Source organism: Equus przewalskii, chromosome 18 (assembly GCF_037783145.1).
Source record: "Equus przewalskii isolate Varuska chromosome 18, EquPr2, whole genome shotgun sequence".
Taxonomy (NCBI): domain Eukaryota; kingdom Metazoa; phylum Chordata; class Mammalia; order Perissodactyla; family Equidae; genus Equus; species Equus przewalskii.
The window spans coordinates 49612897-49633971 of NC_091848.1; the positions used below are offsets into that span (position 1 = coordinate 49612897).

A 21075-nucleotide genomic window follows, 5' to 3' on the forward strand; every position below is an offset into this window, starting at 1 on the left:
GCTATTCTTGTCTGCAGTATCTTTTTTCCTCTCAACACACATTTGCCACATCTGGCAAGAAAAGACTTATAAATCATAGTCCAAAATAACTAATCTTTGGCTGATGCCCAATGATGGAAAGAAAGGTATGCTTCTGATGCTTTCTGTAATTATGCTTTGTCTCTCTCTATTGGTTAGAAATTAGCTACAAGTAAAAGAAAATCTAATTATAATTACTTTAATAAAGATTAATTTTAAGTTTTGTTTCATAACAAAAAATCTGGAGATGAGTGACCGCTGGCTTTGGTTTAGTAATTCAAGAATGTTTGGGACAGCTTCATGCGATTCTCTTGACCTTCCCCTCATGGATGCAAAATCCAGATATTGTGCATGTATTCAAGGTGGAGACAAGAAAGAGAAAGATAGAGCTGGCCCTGCCTGGGTCTCTTATCAGGAGAGCAAAGCCTTCCTAGAAACTACTCAGCACACTTCTGCTTCTATCATTCAGGAGGACTGAGTCAGATGGCCACTCCTTGTTACAAGGAAGACTAGGAAAGCAAGTTTTCAGCTTTGAGAGTAAAAATAAGAAAGCTGGGACAATGGCTAGTGGGGTAGCCAACTCAAAGGGACTACCACATTTTCTAACTAATTTAATACCATAACTATTCTTTGGGCAAGCGCTAGGCCTCATATTTTCCACAGTCTCCAGAGGAGCTTACCACAGTGCTGTGTATCTGGAATATAAAGACTTCCAGTTACATGGATAACTGGCAACTGATGTAATGAAAACCCCACCATTGTCTAACATGGAGTAGTCTGGAAGTGACGAAAACACACTAACCTGGTTCAGTCTTGCACAAAAGCAAGAAAATGAACAAGTGGTGTGAGTTGATCTCAGAGATATTTCACCATTATCAAATAAGGGTCACTGGCCTCTTTCAACATTATCACCTTAGTAGCATTTGCTTTCTGTGTTTATTATAATATGCCAGTGTCACTTCTTAATTATAGTTCTTAGGAAACGGTATACTATTGTGAATGGTTGGTCAGTATAAGCATCCATGTCTTATGTTTATAAACTTTTTCTTAAGTTTAAACACACTTGTGAAGAGAAATGACATGCTGGTTCATACAAAGTTATTTAAATGAAAGCGGGAGAATGTAGTTTGAAAGATGCGAGCCGTCGTTTGTGACCAGGACATGAGCGTGGCAAGGCTGAAATGTTTAGTTAGGAAGAACTCAAGTCTCTTGTCCCAGATTGACTCTCCTTAAAATCAGGATCAACCATAAGATGAGCAGATGGTGTTCTCATTTTAAATTTCCCCTTCCTGCTATTTCCCCAGTATTTTTATCATGAAATAATGTTAAAATGAATTTTAAGGCAGGGTTGGGGGAGGTGGCTAAAACAAAGAAGCCCAAAAGTATACCATGAAGAGGAACAAGATTTGCCTTTACAATGGGAAGGTGGCTAAGCAGAGCTGAAATGGGGAAGGGGAAAAGGGTTTTGGTGGACTGTGTGCAGTAACTCTTAGGCCCCTTTTTTAGCACCATCTAACACATCCCCCTGTGTGTCTGTCATGTAGGTCAACTAGTATTATCTCATGCTTTGGAACTGGCTCCTTACTGTTGGAAAGCCCTGCTCAGATTATTAGAAGGGATCCTTCTGTGATAATCACACCTTTCCCTCTGGTAGAAATTAGATATTATAGCCTTTACTAATTACAGGCTAGTGGCTCCGGTGCCCTCCCAATAGTAACTTGCTTGGAGATAGCAGCTGGAAATTGGGGTAGTAAAGCAAATCCAGAAGAGGCTTATCAAGCCTTTCTTGGCCATAAAATGAAAATAAAATATCATATTCGTGAAGTTCTATGGAAGGAAAAATTGGAAAGATAGCGTAAATTGCTTACTAAAGAGAATTTTGCCATCAAAACACCATCACATCAGCCTCTGTGAAAGCAAAAATGCAATCAGGAAAATTACTTGAAATGTTTATGTTTACTTCTGGTTTTCAAATTAAAGTAGAACAGCATGTTCCTCTGGGTTGTCATTCAAATTCTCTCTTCCTCTCCTGATTCCTATAAATATAGTAGCTGATAAACTCCTTTCTTTAGAAGTAGAAAGACCATCCCAAAATTGGCAATTTTCTTTTCTTTTTTGAGAGCCTCATCACTTATATGACACCTGGAAATCACAAACATATCTAGTTCAAGTTCTTGATTCAAGAGACGCTCATTTCTGATTTTAAAACTAACATGTAAAATCTCTGCTGAGAACTATTGGACTGCCTTAGTTTGCAAGTCATGCAGCCCTAGATTGTATGAGTTTGGACACTTCTTAGAGGTCAACTAGGTCACGAACCAAGTTCTCATCCCAGCCAAGACCTTTCCATACGGCATCCTCAACAAATCTTGTTTCAGCTTGGGTTTTGATGACTCGGTACTCAGTGCTTTGAGAGTAAGACCATTTGGACAGCTGGCGTACACAGTCCCTCCTTACATTTATCCCCACTCCTGCCCCTCTTCCACTTGCTTAGTTCTGTCCTTTGGAACAATACACAATGCCTTTCCTTGAGCCGGGCCAGCACATCAAATAGTCGAATGTCAGCTGACAGGGGGAAAAGGCTCTCAGGAACACAAGCCTCCCCATTACAGCAAAGTCCAAATTCTGTTCTCATTGCCTTTAGTTCTTCCTTCCTTTCTCTGTCTGGCTGATCTCTTATCTCCTTTCTTTCCTTCAACTGGAGAAAACATGATCAACCCAAGACACAGAGGATGGTAGGTGCTGGGGTTAGAACACCAAGCAGCTTAACCTCTGTCGCTGTGTAACAAAAGGCACAAGTAAAGGGAGCTAGCCATTTTCTTTCCCTATATTCCAGACATGGAGACTCAGATTGTCTACATTCTTTACGTGTGGGTGTAATAATTTCCGATCAAATTCTAACTTCAGCCTTGGGCTCCATTTCCCAGCTGGGAACTAATAGGAACAGCAGTCTAGGAAGGTTACATGAATCTTAACTCGGGGGGAGGAGGCTAGCTCAGAGGCCTCATTCTCAAAGGCTGGAAACAAGACCTGCAACGCCCCAATCTTGCCAGACACCCTGGCTCACAGCACAGGGTGAGCTTGGCGCTCCGGCCACCAGGGGGAGCTCGTGTTGGCCCAGCCCGGCGTGGGCGTGGGCGCTGGGCGTGGGCGGCCGGGGCGGAGGGTTCTCGTCTCTTCGGCCGCGCGGGTCGCGTGCGAGGACATGAGCGACAAGTATGCTGGTCTGCCGCGGGCCCGCCTGCATCGGGATTTCATCCACGCCAACTCGTGAGTGTCCGGCAGAGCCAGAACGGGGGAGGGTCTCCACGTGGTGGAGAAGAGTTGGTCCATCTCCTAGGCAAATACCCAGTTTCAAAACAAAGGAACTTGGTATCGTTGATTTATGGAAATATTATTTGTGTTTATTTAAAGTTGTTTATGCTTTTTAAAAAAAAAAGAATGGAAAAGTGATAAAGATACATATATGCTGGGCCAGCCTAACTCCTTCTGGTGTTCTTCAGTTCACACCAAGTGGTAGGAAGGCCCCACATTTAACGTTTAACAAAACTATTTAATTGTGGTCAGCAGAACCCTAATTCTACCAGCCTCGCCCATCTCTAGTGATTTCTCTGCCCAAAACACTGACATTTTAAAGATTAAAGTTCCCCTCCAGAGAATAATTTGTATTTATTGATTCCAGCCTCTGTGGCCTCCTAGTCTTTCCAAAAATGTAACCTATCTCAGGATAGAATTCTCACATTTTAGTTATTCAGGGCACTCTTGCTTCTTTGTCAGGCCCAGATGCCTCTTGGCTGCTCATTAGGTGTTATTTCAAATACTAAGGTTGCAGAGGCGGGTGACACAGGTTTTCTGTTCCATCTGTCGTTTCCAACACAGCAAAGCATGGTGGCGGGTGGCGGGTGATTCACAGTGGTATGTCGGGAATCTTTTAGTAATTTGGACTTGCTGAAAGTCCTAGTTGACCTAAGGGTTGCACCAGATTTGAAACCACAGAAATGAAAGTGTAAAGAAAGCCAGGGAAAGGCCAGCCTTCCTGTGTGGGACAAACTGTAATTTTTACAGAAAGCAGAGTAAAACAGGCAATATTCAGTAGCCATTTAGTTTTTCTCTCTCTATCATGAATGATTGATTTCAAGCTGGAAAGGATGGGACAGATGGTTAAAAGTTAACTGAGGTGGAAGACAAATGAAGAAATAGCAATTTTCAGTGAGTTTAAGAAAAATTATAAGCCAAGTGCTGGAAGGGCTGTGAATTTTATCTCAGGAGGCTTCCTCAGCCTCGGTTTTTTATAGTTTCTGCAACTATTGCTCCCCAGCTTCTTCCTCCCGGAAACCACCTCGTGGTCCCCCCTGCTCACACCCCGTTATCAGTTGGTGGTCTGGTAACTTAGCAACAAAAGTGGCAAAAACGTGAACAAAACAAAATCAGATACAGATTGGCATCTTCTCAGCAGCCCTAGGTAGGTTTTTGTTTGAGACTTCCCTCAGCAAAAACAGGAGTGATCTTTAATTTCCCCCTTGCTTCACCCCCACATCCGGTCCATCCAGTCTTCTTCTTGCTGTCTCTAACTGTGTCTCAGATTCATCCATTTCTCTCCATCTCCACTGCCACGGACTGTAGTCCAAACCGCTGCCATCTGCCTTCTGGAATTCTCCACACGCCCTCTAAACTGGGTTCTCTGCTTCCTGTTCTTGCTCCCCTATGTCCATTTTCCTGAAAGCTGCCACAGTGAGCTTTTAAAACAGTAAACCAAATATGTCCCTCTTCCTGAAACACAACAGTGGTTTCCAGTTGCGCGTAGACCAACCAAGTATGAGCTCCTAACCTTGGAGTTGGAGCCCTGCGGGACCCGGCCATCCCTGCATCCCAACCTGATGTCCCCGTTTGGCCATGGCCAGGACAGCCTGGCCTCCTTGACTGTTTCCTGCTTCAGGGTCTCTGCACCTCCTGCTCTTGCTGGAGAGTTTTCATGCTGGCTCTGCAAGGGGCTGAGTTCTCCTCGTCCTGCAGAGCTCGGTTTAACGTCTTGCACGAGGAGAAGCTCTCGTCCTGCAGAGCTCGTTTAAACGTCTTGCACGAGGAGAAGCCCTCCCTGACCTCCAGGCCGCTCCTCACCAGTGCCTCTTCCCCATCACCCGTCCTCATTGCAGCTAATCCCAACCTGTCATTTCCTCTTTTTTTGGTTTACTTGTGCATTTTCTGCATTCCCCACTGCCTTGAGCCCCAAGAGGGTAAAGACCATGTCTGTCCACATTGGCACATGACAGGCAGTCAGTAAAAATGAAACAGTACAGAAACGTATATGGCCTTTTTTTTTTTTTGTCAGAATGATTGCAGTTGCTTTCCTGAAGGATTGTTTATATACTGAATTTCTGTGCATTGAATCACGTGTTTTAAATTCACTATAAAGGCCCGTGGTTTAAAGTGCTAATTTTGTAAAGCATGTCACCTACACTTCTCTTTTGCCCTATTTTAGATTTTTATACACCAGCTTTCTTTGCGGGAAGGGACTTTTTCTGTAACAATAGTATTTAATAGATTTTTGTAAGTGACAAACTTGCAACCTGACTCGCATCAAGATACCCCACATCAGCATGTGTTTAAAGTTAGAAATTCCCCAAATAATGGATATACGTATGTACATTTTAAAATTTTAAATTTTAAGCTTACATACTGTCCTGTGGCCTGAGGTGTCTGGAGTCTCTGAGATACCACAGGTGATCTTTCCTCTTGTACGAACGAGCGGATGTTTTTTGATAAATGGGTCTCTCTTGCTTCTGCTACTTGGTTCCTAAATATAAAAAGACAATTGCATGCTGCATCTGCCCTTAATGCTGTGATAAAGTTGCTGCTTGCAATATCCGCATCGGGAAATGAAAAGCAAGCGTGGGACCCCGCAGGCAGCCTGCTTTCACCCACAGATGAACGCATGAATAGTGATGGCTTCTGATGTGATCTGTTACCTGGAACCTGGCACTAGGGGGTACAGGAGAGAGTGACCTCAGGTATTCCATGAGGTTATCTGTGAGGTGAAAGGATCCACAGAAAAGCAAGATTAGTGGGGCAAACAGGGGTGCCCTGCTCTCCTGGGCCTGCAGACGGCACCTGATGGCCTTTTAGTGGGCCAGGATTTTGATCAATATTTTTCAGAAATAATTTGACCTTAAATAATGCAATTTTAGTGAAAAATTCTCTGAAAAAAGTTGAGTGAATGCTTATAAAGCAATTTTAAACCATCAAAATATGCTCTGACTACAGTAAGGTCGCTCAAGTGTTTATTTTATTAGGAGTGGACAGGATATTTTGGCAATTGTGTTCTAGCCCTGGCTTTCTAAAGGAGCACATCTACGTCAGAATCTTGACTGTGCCAAGAAAGTTGTTTCTAGAATAATTCTTCATTGATTATCTGTCTAGATCTGGAGAACATTTGTCTGCAAGCTTTTTGAACCTTTTATGCTGAGTGCAGAATTGATTTAGCTTTTGGTTTTCCCTCGATTTCTTCATTAGCACCACTCACAGCTTCCTTTTCGGAGCTCTGGCTGAACTGCTAGACAACGCAAGGTAAGGCTCGTCTGGGGACGGTTATTGTGGGCACTTCATGGCGTAAATCAAGTCTGGTTATATTTAAAGATGAAAAGATAATGTCATTTTTTCCCACCTGGAATGTTTTGTGAGTTGATTTCCTATAAAATCAAGATACAATCGGAAAAAGAACAGGTGAGAGGAGGAATTCTTCATCTTTATTGAGTTTGTATTTATGATCAAACTTGAAGTGCAGGTAAACTGGATGTCAGTTTTTGTGTTAATAACCATGTAATAACAGTTATTCATTGGAATGTTTTTTGAGTTATATATCAATGTATACTGTGTCTTGAGAATTTAGATTTGGGTTTGGGTGTTTCTTGAAGTCTGCGTTGAAGCCAACTGCATAGGTAGGGAGAATATAGCTAACTGTTGTTGATTTCTTACTACGTTATCAGACCCTGTTCAAAGCACTTTATATACGGGTATTAACTCGTTCATCTTGACGACAACACTTTGAGGTGGGAATTATGATCCCTTTTCTATAAATGTGGAAACTGATGCCCCGAGAGGTGAGATGACTTATTCAAGGTCTTACACTTAATATTTGGCAGAGCTAGAATGCAAATTCGGGCTGTCTGGCTACAGAACTCCCCATGCCATTTTACTGTCTCTGACAGTTACTGACTTTTAAGGGACCTCTTTAACAATCTAAGGCCCACTCAATAGTATGTTTGTGGCGGCTTGCGAGGGAGTCAGTTTTTCAGCTAACTGAATATGGCATTTGATTTGTTTTACATTTATCTTTCTCTATAACAGAAGAGTTTACTGACCTTTCAAAGTCTACCCACGAAGTAGTAAGTGCTTGCTAGATTCAGGATCTCAGCAGCGAGACCTAAATGCCCTGCCACTGATTGATGACTGTATTTCAGCGTTTCTCATTTTCCCCCATTTTTGGCCAGCACTAAGTAAAAAGTCACTAGCTCCTCCTTACATGAAACTCTCTCTCTCTAGAACTAATGGAATCATAGTTATCACAGAAAAGGAGGGAAGAGGAGACAAAGAATAAAGTTGGTTGGTCAGGAGAGCCGTGAATAGAATTTAGAAGGACCTAACAGGGATGGGGCCGTGACACGTGGATGTCCGCGGTTAGTCTCTCTACAGGAGGTCAAGGTTGCCGCTGTTGGCTTCTGCTCAGAGCTCTGAAGCAGGGCTCCTCCTGTATCCATCAGTCCTTCCTCCTACTGAATGTCCATTCTCAGCAACTTGACATCTGGAACTCTGTGAGAACACGTTTGTTTATTTTGCCAATGTCTTTTCTCCTCTGAAGTTACTTCACTCATTCATACAGCCAAGGAGGGCAGGTAAAGTCAGAATGTAAAAGAAATAGAATGATGGAAACAGTTCATGTAGTGGAGGCTGATCGGGTGATTGGCAAAGGTTGACTTCAGAAGTGAGACAAATATGATCAGGAAAGCAATTCTTAAGGGCCGCCTTTGTGACCTGGCAGCCCCCTGACCAAGTCCAGCCTGTCTCATTTTGCTTGGATCACGTTGAAAGTTTGCACAGTGTTTATAAAGAAAAGGAAGAAAAGAAGGAATTGCTTGTAAGGTTTAAGAAACAGGAGGTGCCACATAAAAATCTGAATCTGTTGCTTTCTTTTTTAAAGATTAGAAGTAGCAAGCTCAAGGCCACATTCCTCCGTGGGATCAGATGTGTAGCAAGTGTTCTCTGGGACTAGCCTGTGCCTTCAGCTTTGCCGTTCTCAGTGTCCCCTTGGCCAGCCCAAGCTCCTCAATTCTGTGTTCAGTGGACACTTGAGTTTGCCACTGCTGCTTAGATGTAGTATCTGGCATCAAATAAAGCTGTTTAACAGACTTAGGATGCTGAGTTGGTCTCATGAAGCAGGTCTTCATAAAGTCCTTGCGTTGTTCTAAGAAGTTACTGTATATCGTATTCAAGATTTTGATGATTTCCTATAGTTGTCAAAATGAGAACTAGAAGATATTACAAGAATGTTGTAAAGAAAGGGGGAAACAATGTTACAGTATAGGAGGGGATGGTTGGGGGCCTCTTCCTAATGCAACAGCTATTCAGAGAGAAACTACCTGGGCCAAAGTACAAAACTTCTTCTGAAATGTCTTAATTACGCTGTAAAAGTGAGTGATTGTTCTGTGCCTTATCACGTGGAAATTTCTATATGAAGAAACCGTTTCTTTGAAAACTTCCATTTCAGTACAGTGACCTTTTTTGAGCACCTATTATGTATATAATTCTTTATCTAATATATATTTAATTGTATAATGGAGATGATATCTACATGTCATGCGATTGTTGTAAGGATTAGAAGAGAAGGTTCAAAAATGCCTCATTCAATGCTTACTTGACACACAGAAAATGCTCGAGACGTGGCAGTGGTAACTCCAGAATTTCTGCAGAAGAGGAGCTTAGAAGTGGCAATTGACTAGAGGAAGGAGCTAAGGGACTAAATTTGAAACTGGGCTTGTAGGACAAGTACAGTGTACCTACTCAGATTGTTTGGGGTGGTTTTGGGTTGAGACTGGTGGAAGTTTTGGGAGAGACCCCGATTTCTCCATCAGAATCCCACGGGTTGTTTTTATTATTCTGAGCTTCCTTTTAGACTCTTGCCCTCAACAAACCCTCTTCCACATCAGCTAAGACTTCATTCCTCATTGTCTTCCTCCTTTCCCTCACACCCCTGATATTGAAACCAGGATCTTCTGGCTCTTTCACCCTTCCTTTTTAAATTTTTACTTTAAAAATAATTTTTAAAAATATACAAATAGTATCTGTGAGTTGTAGACAACTGAGAAAAGAAGAAAAAAGGAAAAGTAACCAGTGATCTCATCACATAGAGTGGGGGTCAGCCACGTCTCTGTAAAAGACCAGGTAGTAAATATTTTCATATTTGCGAGCCACGTGTTCTCTGTTGAAACTACTCAACTCTGCCATTGATGTGTGAAGGCAGCCATAGACAATATGTAAATGAATGGGCATGATCGTCTTCCAATAAAACTTTATTTATAAAAACAGTTGGTGGGCCAGATTTGACCCATGGGCCTTAGTTTGCCAACCTAGAGAAAACCACTGTTAACGTTTCGATTTTCTTTACTTACAGATATGCACATGTATACCATATGTGTTCTTAAAAATGTGATCATGCAGCACATATTACTTAGTTATTTGCTTGTTCTTTTCATCTTTTTTTAAACTAAAATATATCATGAAAATCTTTCTATAACCTCTGGATTATTCTCCAACCAATTTTTTTTTTAATATTCATATCCATTTTGTTGTGCTTTTTGTGTAACTACCTTTAAATTCCATTTCTCCTTTTAAATTTCTAAGTTTCAGGCTTTGTAACATTCTCAAGTTACGAGTGATCATAGGCTTATGTATAAATGCAGAGTGAAACATTTTAGTAATTGTTTTTGAAGCAATTTAAATGGATTTCTCTATTGTTTGCTGTCTGACAGTAGGTTATACCTCATAAGCAATTCAGATGAATGTAATTTTTTAAAGCATAATTTAATATTGAAACGATGATGTTTTTATATTTTTCCAGAGATGCGGGGGCTGCAAGACTTGATGTGTTTTCAGGTGAGCAGATTTGCTTTCTTCTTTTTTTTTCTTCTAATGGAGAAGCCTGTAGTTATTTTGCTTTTATTTTATTTCATGAAATCAAACCACATTCTATGGATTTTTAATGTAACCTAAGTGCTTTGTGAGTACAGTGACCCAGCGGGGAGCCAGTTTGAGAAAAGTACACTCCGAGAGTGACATTGTTCCCTTGTTAGGGGACCCATTTACAAAATTAGACCTTCCAGGGTTTTGTGAAAGCATCGAACTGATTTGGAGCAGTTGGTCTACCACGAGAAAACCATATTCTTTTAAAAAAGCATATTAACTTATGGGTATTTATAATTAAGTATATGTCATTCCCAACTTACCACAGTTTTAAAATGTGTAAGTGAACGTACAGGATGAATGTTTGAGGGCTATAAAAGTGAAACCAAATATGTTTTCTTCATTGACTTCATTTTTAGTCACCAAGTATTTATTGCATTTATTAGTTCATTTCATTAGAATATGATGCAAATGAAGTTAGGCTCTGGGATCCAGTCCTATAGTTAACACTACCTAGGGAAACTCTTACAGTGTTAAAATTGACCCCCAACCCCGATTCTGTCAGCTGTCCTGTAAATATTGGCGGTTGGTTACTGGCGAGAGGATATGGTCCTGATGTAAATCCATATCTGTATTTAAGAAGAAATTCACTTCAATTCAATTTTCTAAGTGCTGAATATCCTCGCTAGGTGGTGCTCCTGGTTCCTGAGGGAGAGAGACATGGACATCTTGAGATATCTAAGGAAACATAGTAAATGATACACTTCTTCCCTTTCTACTCTCCCGTTTCTGAAGAGTTTGAGACGTAAAACAAGAGAGTCTTTAGTACTGATCATTGCTAGTTTGGAGAATGGAGCTCAGGGAGAGAGTGTCGGGCACTTGCCCACCTGTGGAGGTAGGCTTCCCCTCCAAACTGGGCTGCCCTGGGCCAAGGGAGGAACTCACGCTCTCTGCAGGCAGCTTGCTCCCAAGAAGGCACGGGAGAGATCTGAACTGAGCAGTCCAGTTTATTCTTCCCCAAATCACCAGTCAGATGGGTGAGCTCCCTGCAGCAGGAAAAAGTGAGTCAGGGGTCAGAGAAAGGCCTCTTTATTGATGCTAACTGAGCTCCATTCCACATGGAAGGAAACACTGGGAGTGGAGAAAAAGTGGTCTCCTTACGTATCCAGTTCTACAGGGTAAAGTAGAATAAGTCTCTTGGCTGGGAGAGATTCAAAGTATGGAGGAAACATAGAAAATGCCTCCCTCATATTAAAGAGCTAGGGCGTGAAATATGGGTGTGATTTCGTCGAGTAGTATAGGAAGAAAAACTATGAGAAAAAGAATGGTGGAGTGGTTCTGAGAGTCATTCATGAGTGTCTGTTATGGATGAGCAGAGCAATTATTCTAGGTGCTAGAGAGAAAGCATTGAGCAAAATTCAGACCAATTATGTTTGACTGAGTCTGTGCTCTCCTAGAACACGCATTCTAACGGGGAGAGATAGACAAGAAAGAAATGAACAAATAAGTAATATACCAGAAATGATAAGTGCTAAAAGGGAAAGAAAATTAAGTGAGATAAGAGAACAAAGTGATGGGAAGAAAGTACTATTTTTCATGGGTGATCAGGGAGTTTCTCTGTGTAGGCAGTATACTAGCAAAGACCTACCTGAGTGATGCCAGAGAGCCAGCTGCGTAGATAGATAGAGAAAAACCCCTTCAGGGAACAATGACGACACGGCTGACTAGAGCTAAGTGTTAGAGCCAAGTGGAAGAGCACCTTCAATACCCCACTGAGGTTCTTTCTGCAGACAGAGGACCATTGAAGACTTTTGAGCCATGTCTCCTGGAAAATTATAAATATTCCCTTTTCAATTTTAAAGAAAGATACTGTAGCAATAGCATACAGGATGGTCTGTAGATGGTCTGTAGAAGTGTGAAAGAAGGAATAGCAGGGAAGTGGGCCTGTGGAAATGACTTAAGCAGGAGTTCATGAGAATTTGAACTGGGGCAGTGGTCCTAGAAATGGAGAAGGCAGAAAAGATTTAAGCTGCCTTTCATTCAGAGCATATTATTGATGAAGAGTTGAAGGATTGAGAAGAATTATCTGGAATCATAAAGTACAACAAATGTAATCAGAATTTACATGTTATGTTCTTTTGGATTTGTGGCCGGACACCAGCATGGCATGACAGTATTCGTTTCATTCCACTGTCTCTAGCACTTGGCATTGTGACAAAAAACAAAAAGGAATCTTGGCAATTTGAGTTGAAAGTGGCACTTTAGGTTATATGTGTTTTGTGAAAAACTGAACTTAACGGTTTTTGGTTTTAAATTATTTATTTATCTTATAATTTTTTTTTTATTGCAGCAAACCCACAGTATGGCTATCAACCTAGCAAATTGATTTTTCTTAAAAAAATAAATAAACTAGGGCCAGGGCATATGCTCCAATAGATAGAATTGTATGGGAATGCATAATTAATCTAAGCATTAGGCTAGTTTTCAGATTATTTACTAAGGCCCCTGAATTACTTTCTAATCTTAAGCTTTCTTCAAGTAACTTGAGGGCTATAAAATTCAGACTGAGTATTTTAACCATGGATGTTTCATATGTTTGTGTGTATTAGTTCTAGTAAACATAGGCATGCATTGACTACATTGTTTTGGTGCTCACCAATGGCAGGTACTGGACTAGGTGCTGGGTCCACACACTGCTTGCTTTCAGGGAATCAGCATCCTTGTGTAGGGGTCTGTGGAAAATAAGGTGTGTATCTACACTTTTATGGATAGAGGGCCCAGAGCTTCTATCATGTCTCTGAGGAAATGTGTTCCCAAAAGTGTAAGAGCCACTAGTCTGAATACATGAACAGGTATTTGAATATACTATGAAAGGTAGGAAACACACATTGCAAAGAAGACATTCATTATGGGCACCTGATGAGGTGGAAGGATTAGGGAGGCTTTCTAGAAGAAATCTTATATGAACGAAAGATCTAAAGGGAAAATAGGCCTTAGCCTGGTGAGTCAAGGATGGGAAGAGTGAAGGGGCAGTATGTGCAGTGGCTGGAATCTGGAGAGAATGTAGAACACTGATGGAGTTACAAAGACGTTTGAGATGTTCAAGATTAGTTCAAGGGGAGTATGGGAGGGGGAGGGCGTGACAAGAGATGAGCCTTGAGAGTGTATTAATCAGAGTTCTTCAGAGAAACAGAACCAGTAGGAGGAGAGAGATAGGATCTCTCTCTCTCTCAATCTATATATCTATCTATATTTATATATAGTATATCTATGTCTATATATAGAGAAATATATATTGAGAGAGAAATATATATATAGAGAGAGAGAGAGAGAAAGAGGGAGGGAGAGGGAAAGAGAGATTGATTTTAAGGAATTGCCGTCACATGATTATAGGGGCTGGCAAGTCTGAAATCTGTAGGGTAGCTGGCAGGTTGGAAATCTGGGTAAGAGTTGATGTTGCAGTCTTGAGTTCTAAATCTTTAGGGCAGACCAGCAGCCTGGAAACTCAAGCAGGGTTTCCGTGTTGCAGTTTTAGGCAGAAAATTACTTGTTTTTTGGGAAACCTCAGTCTTTGCCTTTAAGGCTTTCAACTGATTGGATGAGGCCCACCCACATTATGGAGGTTATCTGCTTCACTTAAAATCAACTGATTGCAAATATTAATTACATCCACAAACACGATCATAGGAACATCTAGACTAGTGTTTGACCAAACAACTGGGCACTATATACTACCCACGTTGACACACGAAATTAACCATCACAGAGTAGAAGAGATAGGTCATGAAAGGCAAGCAATTTGTTGACTGGCTTGGGTTTCATCCTGTGGGGAGTGGGAAGCTTTGCAAGGGTTATTAGCAGGAGAGTAGTGAAATGCCCAACTGGTTGCAGACAGTCTGCACTCTCTGATTTTAGTGGGAGCAAGGACTTAGGGAGCTGTTGCTGTAATCCAGAAGAGAGATGATAGTTTCCTGAACGAAGGCAGTGTCATAGGATGGAGAAAGTGTCAAATTTGAAAGACATTAAGGAGGTGGAATGGACTGTCTGTCTATGGGGTGAGGAGATGGGGAACTTGATCTGGGCTTTTCACTTGGGCAGCTGAAGCCTAATGGTAGAGTGATGCCATTTGTTGAACAGGAAATGCCAGAAGGAGGAGTAAGTCCGGTGAGGGAGAAGGTGTTGTGGTTTGTTTGGGAAATGCATACTTAACAGATACTAGAAATCTATCTGAAATCCATAGTTTTAAGGAATTGACCTAAACAAGGCCGGTCTTCAGGGTGGGTGGTAGGGGAATATTAAATTTTGAGGCTCTGGTGGTCTGTAATCCCTCACTGAGATTTATAGAAAAAAGTAAGCAGTGTATGTCTCTTGGGAATTTTGAGTCTTTCCCACCTATTCGCTGAAGAAAAGCCCTTCTTTCTGCAAGCTCCTTACATGAGAACTATATACCGCGAGCTGTAAAATCAACTGCTGCAGCTATGCAGCTGCCTGAGGGGCGGAGCAGGTGGTTTCCAATCTTGATAAACATTAAGATAAGTGGGAGGAGCTTTTATTCCTGAACCCCATCCAAGATCAGTTAATTCAGAATAGCTCCTGAAGATTCAATCGTGCAGCCAAGGTTGAGAACGTTGTGCAAAGAAGTCACCAAGAGTTGAATTCCCCTTGTTGAATAGTAGAGCAGTGTCAGCCTCAGTCAGAGGGAGTGCTGAACAGAGCAAATGCCTAAAGGTGGAGGAATATTCTGACACACAAGTTGAGGAGACCAGAGGACCATGTAGAGAGAAGAACTGGGAAAGTGAGATGGTGTATGCAGATATAAATCCAGAGGGTTTATAGACAGGAAGTGAATTAGGGAGAGGAGGGGGTTTATAGACAGGAAGTGAATTAGGGAGAGGAGGGACATTAGAAGTGGGCAGATGGCCAAAAAATTGTGAACCCAGAAGACTTGGATATGCTTTTTAGATATTTATTTATAGGTTATCTAGAACATTATTTACAATTTTTAAAATGTGGATTAGAGGTGTCCATTGAACCCAGAGTTGACTTAATAAATTGCTAGAAATGAATCTGTAGGAACGGAATTAGCAAATCAGTGGTTGCCTGAGGATGCGGTGGGAGTGATGGAGCATGGAAAGAAGGGACTACGAAGGGACATGAGGAGACATCTCGGGTGATGGCTTTGTTCACTGCCTTGATTATGGTGATGGTTGCACAGGTATTTACAAATGTCAAAATCGAACAAATTGTACACTTTAAACATGCAGGGTTTTTCTTTTGATATGTAAGCTTTCTCAATAAAGCTATTACCAAAAAAACAAAAAGAGAGGAAGAGAGAGAGAGAGAGAGAGAGATGAGCTAGAACTCATATACCCAAATGTTGAAATTCCTTTCAGAGCTAGATTACAAACTGTGCATTAAAATTAGGCTCATTAGTTTTCGTTACACCTTTAAATTTTTTTTAACAAGAGATTATATTATGTAACTTAATGATCTCTCTTAATCATCAAAATTGATTCCAAATAACTTAGCCATTTTCAAAAATCAAATGCACTTTCAAGAGGCAAATATTTGCTGCCGCTAAGAAGCACACACACACGGCTCTTATGGGAATTAACTGCTTACAAGAGAGCCTGATGAATTTCATCAGCATGGCCTGGATGGACTCTGGAATTAGTGCTTTGGTGGAAGGATATAAAGGTTGATCAGTTTGATAGAGGGGTTGTGGGGTCCGATCACCATCCACCTTCATTCCCTCCCCCTGGGAGAAAATGCCTGAAATTTAAAGGACCAGTCAGATTCCAGAACAGGGTATGTCATACTGTATACATAATTTATTAATGTGCAGATGTTTTATGTTAATTTAAAGCCTTTTGGTTGCATGATGACTTTCTCCCTGCAGTTTCTTGTGAAACTATGGCCAAGACGCCTTTCTGAGCTCCATCATTGTGCCATAACTCTGTCACTCAGTGGCTGCATTTGAGGAGGACGAATAATTATGTGAGCAGCATGACTCTCTGACAAACAAATTAAGCCCAATGTGTATTAGTAATAACTGCTTTCTCTTACAGTGGATAATGAAAACCTGCAGGGTGGGTTCATGTTGTGCTTCCTGGATGATGGATGTGGTATGAGTCCGGGTAAGTTAATTATCTAGGTACCTAACTGGCTGTTAGAGGAAACACTCTGAAAACCCATAAAATAAATAAAAATAAATTGAGCTATCTATGCAAAAACAGGTATGGGGCTGTTAGGGAAATAAACCCCACGCTTCACACATTGTTGAACTTTTGAGATTTAAATATTCCCGTTGACAGAGTAAATTCATTGTATTCATGTAAACCAAGACAAAAAGTGAGTGTAAATAAATATTGCTGAAAGAATGAAAGGCAGAAGGTACCAATTCCTTGTAAGAGAAAGCATCTGGGAACAAGGGAAACAAACAGTCACTGGATGGACTCAGATAATTTTCAGCCCTCCCTTCTGGTACTGCTTGCAGGAGCCCTGAAGCAGTTTCCTCTGCCCTTAGGCTATTTGTAATTTTCTGCTTAACCTTGAGGTAGAGGTCACCTCTCTTTGCTTTTAGCGGTTTGTGTTTTTTCTCTGCGTGTTCAAAGGTTTAATTGCTTCAGTTCAACGTTCCCATTGTCTCCAACACATTGCATGGCTTATCTTTGTATCATCAAGGCTGGCAAAAAGGCAGCACATAATAGGTGCACAAAACCTCTTTGCTGTGGAGTTGAAATGTTATTCTCTCTGATAAGGGCTTTGAGTTATTTAGGATAGCTTATCTCTGAATTCTTATAATGCTTGTCTGTGTCCCACAAGCCAAGGGTTGTGACCACTAGGTTTAAAAAATGGTGAGGGAGTTCAAGTCATATGGAACTGTTCTGGTCATTTCTACACCAGAGGGAAGAGAGTCTCGCTGGTACTGATTGAAGCTAAGAATACAAAGTCAAGCAATTACCTTCTTCTGAGTCTCTGAAGGTCCCCCGTGGTCTGAAGGGTCAAAGAACTTACCAGCAAGTGTAGAAAATGGACACATATCTTACTCAGTTCTTGTTCTGCCTTTGTTTGGATCATTTTGATTTTTCCACGTCATTTTGATTAAAAAGTATTGTTGGTTCCTTAGTGCTTAACTAAAGAAGAGGAAGACTAGAGTTTGTGAGAAAACCACGCTGAAAAAGGTTTCATTTTTTACTTCTAGGCTGAATGTTAAGTTCATTTTCTTGAATTTTAAAAATAAATACCAGAATATGTGATATATTCAAGGCACTTCTTTAGAAAAAGAAGCAACTTCTTTTAAGTGGGTCCAGAAACAAAATGATCAAAACACAGACAAATGACAAATATTTAGATCTTCAGAAGGAACTCACGCTTCAACTGACATATAGAGTAGTATTTTTAAAAAGCCCACTAGTGTTGAGAGTGCAAGTCTTTATTGATATTGATTGGAAATTAAGTAATAAATTAGAAGGAAGAATTTGTCCGCCAACTGAAAATAGAATTTATCTGTTGTCCAAACTGAGCTAGATGAATCTTGACACATGGAAGGTGACTACAGAAATTTCCAAACTCTTTTCACCTCCAGTCTTATCCCATTACAGTCCATTCCCCATACAGAAATCCTGAGTGGATTTTTTTCCTTTAATATAAATCAAATAGCATTCTCCTGCTTAAAACTCTTAGCAGTTTTCCATTACTTTAGAATAAAATTCATACCCCCAGTAATGTTTCCAATTTCTTCAATTATTGGACCTCTGTCCACCCCTGACCTTTTCTCCTTCTGCTCACTTCCTTGCTCCTAGCGCTCCAGCCACAACTGCTGGCCCCTCCTAGTTTGAATCTCATCTCAGGTGTCACCTTCTGAAAGAGGCCTTCCCTGATCATTCTGTGTGCAGGCCACACTCCTGTTAATTCTCTATCACGTTACCCTGGTTTTGTTTCTTTCACTTAACACTCTCAGAAATGATCTTGTTTGTCTACTTCTTTCAGTCTGTTTCTCCTACCATGACATCAAGTTGTTGAGGGCAGGGGTCATGTCTGTCCTATTCAGTGTTGTGTCCCTGTACCCAGAACTCTGGCCACCATAGGTGGGAGTCTGTGTGGTTTGTGATGAAAACCATGGGATTTGGTCTTTGATAATTCTAGGTTGTAATCCTGGTGGTAGCTTTTATCAGCTGTGTGACATTGGGCAGGTTACCTAAACTCTTTAAACTTAAATTTCCTCATCTGTAAGATGTGGATCATAATAATATCTTCCTTTGTAGGTTTGTTCTAAATATTTAATAGACAGTGTATGTAAAATATATAATATAGTACCTAGCACATACTAAACAGTCCATAAATGGTAACTAATGTTGTCATTATGGATACCCTCACCTAATACTCAAACCCTTGTAAGAACATGTGATAGAACGTCCAGTTAGCTTCTGACATGAACAGTGTCTGGTAGCGTTTACACACCCCATACCAGGTGCCACTGAATGGCAGGCCCGCAGAGTGACACAGCGTACTCTGGACAATCCTAGACCATGAATTCAGGTAGGCCAATTGGGAGACCTATTTCTATCTTTTCCTGTTTCCCTGGGAGCATTCCTGTTTCTGGCGGTATGTATTTTCTGAAGTGCTGAGGAGTCTTTTCTAGAATTCCAGAATGCCCTGGAGAGATCAGGAGAATAACGCTGAAAGTCTGAAACAAGTAGCCCTTCCTTCCCCAGGTTGTATCAAGCCAGAAGCCGTTCTTGTCTTCTCAGTCTCACATGGGGCTGGATAAGGGCCAAAACATGGAAAATTACTAGTAGTACAAATATATATATATTTAACACTAATTTATTAGCATTTATCAAGTGCCATGTGTCATGTTCAGGGTTTCATAAATGCATCATCTCATTTCATTTATTTCATTTATCTTCATCAACAACTCTGTGATGTAAGTATCAGTTGTTCCTTTTAGAGACAAGGAAATTAAGACTCAGTTTTAAACTCTTGTTTACCCAAAGTCACATGGCTTGGTCTGTCTGACCTTCAGTATAAGGCCATTAAGATCCTGGTCAGAGGTTATGCAGCCTGACAAGAATCCTTGTTGCTGAGCTGACCCAAGAGGTATGGATTTGTCTTAATGTCTTCAGACATTGCGACGTCCTGACAGCTGGACCACTGGCCACAGTCCATGACTCGTAATTTCTAACCAGTTTAAACATCTCTGTCAATTACAGAGGAAGCTTCAAATATTATTTACTTTGGAACATCCAAGAAACTGTTATCGACCTTGAAATTCATTGGGCAGTATGGCAATGGTCTTAAAAGGTGAGAAATCTTTTTTCCATGAAGGCATATATTATCGCTGTTGGAAACAATATTTAGTTAAAGGCAATCTTATACCAAATGATTCAAGTTTGTAAAACTTAAAAAAGAATATAAACTTGAGAGTGCCACCTTGTTTTGGAATCTCCATACCCATAACTGACTTGGATCTTTACAATCTTTTTAAATTTAATTCTCAAATAGATCATAGAGAGTCCACTTTCGGGATTGCTGTGCTTACGAGCTTCATCGCATGTCTGTGTTCTATTGTTTCTCAAAGCATCTTTGAGCGTAGGTGTTACATGTGTCCACAGCTTATTTTATTAGTGTGCCTCGCTGAAAGACAGGACTCAAGACTGCCTTCACCTGTGTGGCAACTGCCAGGGGCAGATGATTGTTCTTCCTTGAGCCCCAGACAGCACCTTATCTCCAGTAGTCATGTCTCAGGCAAGAGTAGGGGGCTGGATTAGTTCAAATCCATCTGCTCTACTTTGAGGGAAAAAATTAATACTTGTACCTTTTTGGTGACAGGTCAGCAAAGCAGTGGAGTTGTTTCTATGAAAAGAGCAACCCATTGCCGGACACAGTATCTTGCCCTCCTGTTCCTTCTTTTCTAGTATTTGAGATGTAAACTGTCGTGTCCTTGGTTTTTAATGCAGTGGATCCATGAGGATTGGAAAAGACTTTATTCTTTTTACAAAGAAGGAAGAAACGATGACCTGCGTGTTTTTTTCTCAGACATTCTGTGAAAGAGAAGGTCTGAGTGAGGTAAGAGTTGAGATTTTCCTTTGGTTTCCATGGTAATGGTGCTGTTTTCATTTACTGTCTCAGGAGGTAAAGTCTATAATGGGTCCTTTCTGATTCTGATTTAGAAATTTAGGAATATGTTTGGGAAATGGAGAGAGGCTGGCTGGATATTCTGGGGTCATCGGAGGCCTGTTCTGTTGACTCTTTCTTGAGTGGGTTTTTAACTCCTGGGCAGTTTTCAGAACTTTATGTTTGTTATCCATGTTCCCAAATCTCCCAGATAAAGAAGCTCCCTTTGGTTCAAGAAGCTTTTTGGAAGAAGCTTGGAGATCATTTCCACCATTTGTACCATAAATGGATTACCATTTTATTTTATTTATTTTTTACTTTATTGGGGTCATAAAGATTTATAGCATGTAATTTCAGGTGTACATTATTATTTATCAGTTTCTGTATAGACTGCATTGTGCTCACCACTAATAGTCTAATTTTTATCTGTCACCATACATATGTGCCCCTTTACGCATTTCTCCCACCTCCTCCTACCCCCTTGACCTGTGGTAACCACTGATCTGTTCTCCTTATCCATGTGTTTATCTTCCACATGTGAGTAAAGTCATGTGGTGTTTGTCTTGCTTTGTCTGTCTTATTTCGCTTAACATAATACTCTCAAGGTCCATCCATTTTGTTACAAATGGGATGATTTTGTCTTTTTTATGACTGAGTAGTATTCCATTGTATACATGTACCACATCTTCTTTATCTGTTAATCTGTAGAAGGGCACTTGGGTTGCTTCCACATCTTGTCTATTGTGAATAATGCTGCAGTCAACA

At 40.8% G+C, this 21075-nt stretch overlaps 1 protein-coding gene across 1 annotated transcript in view; it reads left to right on the forward strand.

The window, feature by feature from the left end:
• The first annotated feature begins 3148 nt into the window (after positions 1–3148).
• Positions 3149–21075, forward strand: part of MORC1 (MORC family CW-type zinc finger 1) — a 168081-nt gene continuing 150154 nt past the window's right edge. The window contains exons 1-6 of the mRNA XM_070582769.1: positions 3149–3288; positions 6529–6582; positions 10130–10164; positions 16260–16328; positions 19407–19497; positions 20154–20262. Of these exons, the coding sequence (XP_070438870.1) occupies positions 3224–3288; positions 6529–6582; positions 10130–10164; positions 16260–16328; positions 19407–19497; positions 20154–20262 (423 nt within the window). The 5' untranslated portion in view covers positions 3149–3223. The remainder of the gene's footprint in view (positions 3289–6528; positions 6583–10129; positions 10165–16259; positions 16329–19406; positions 19498–20153; positions 20263–21075) is intronic.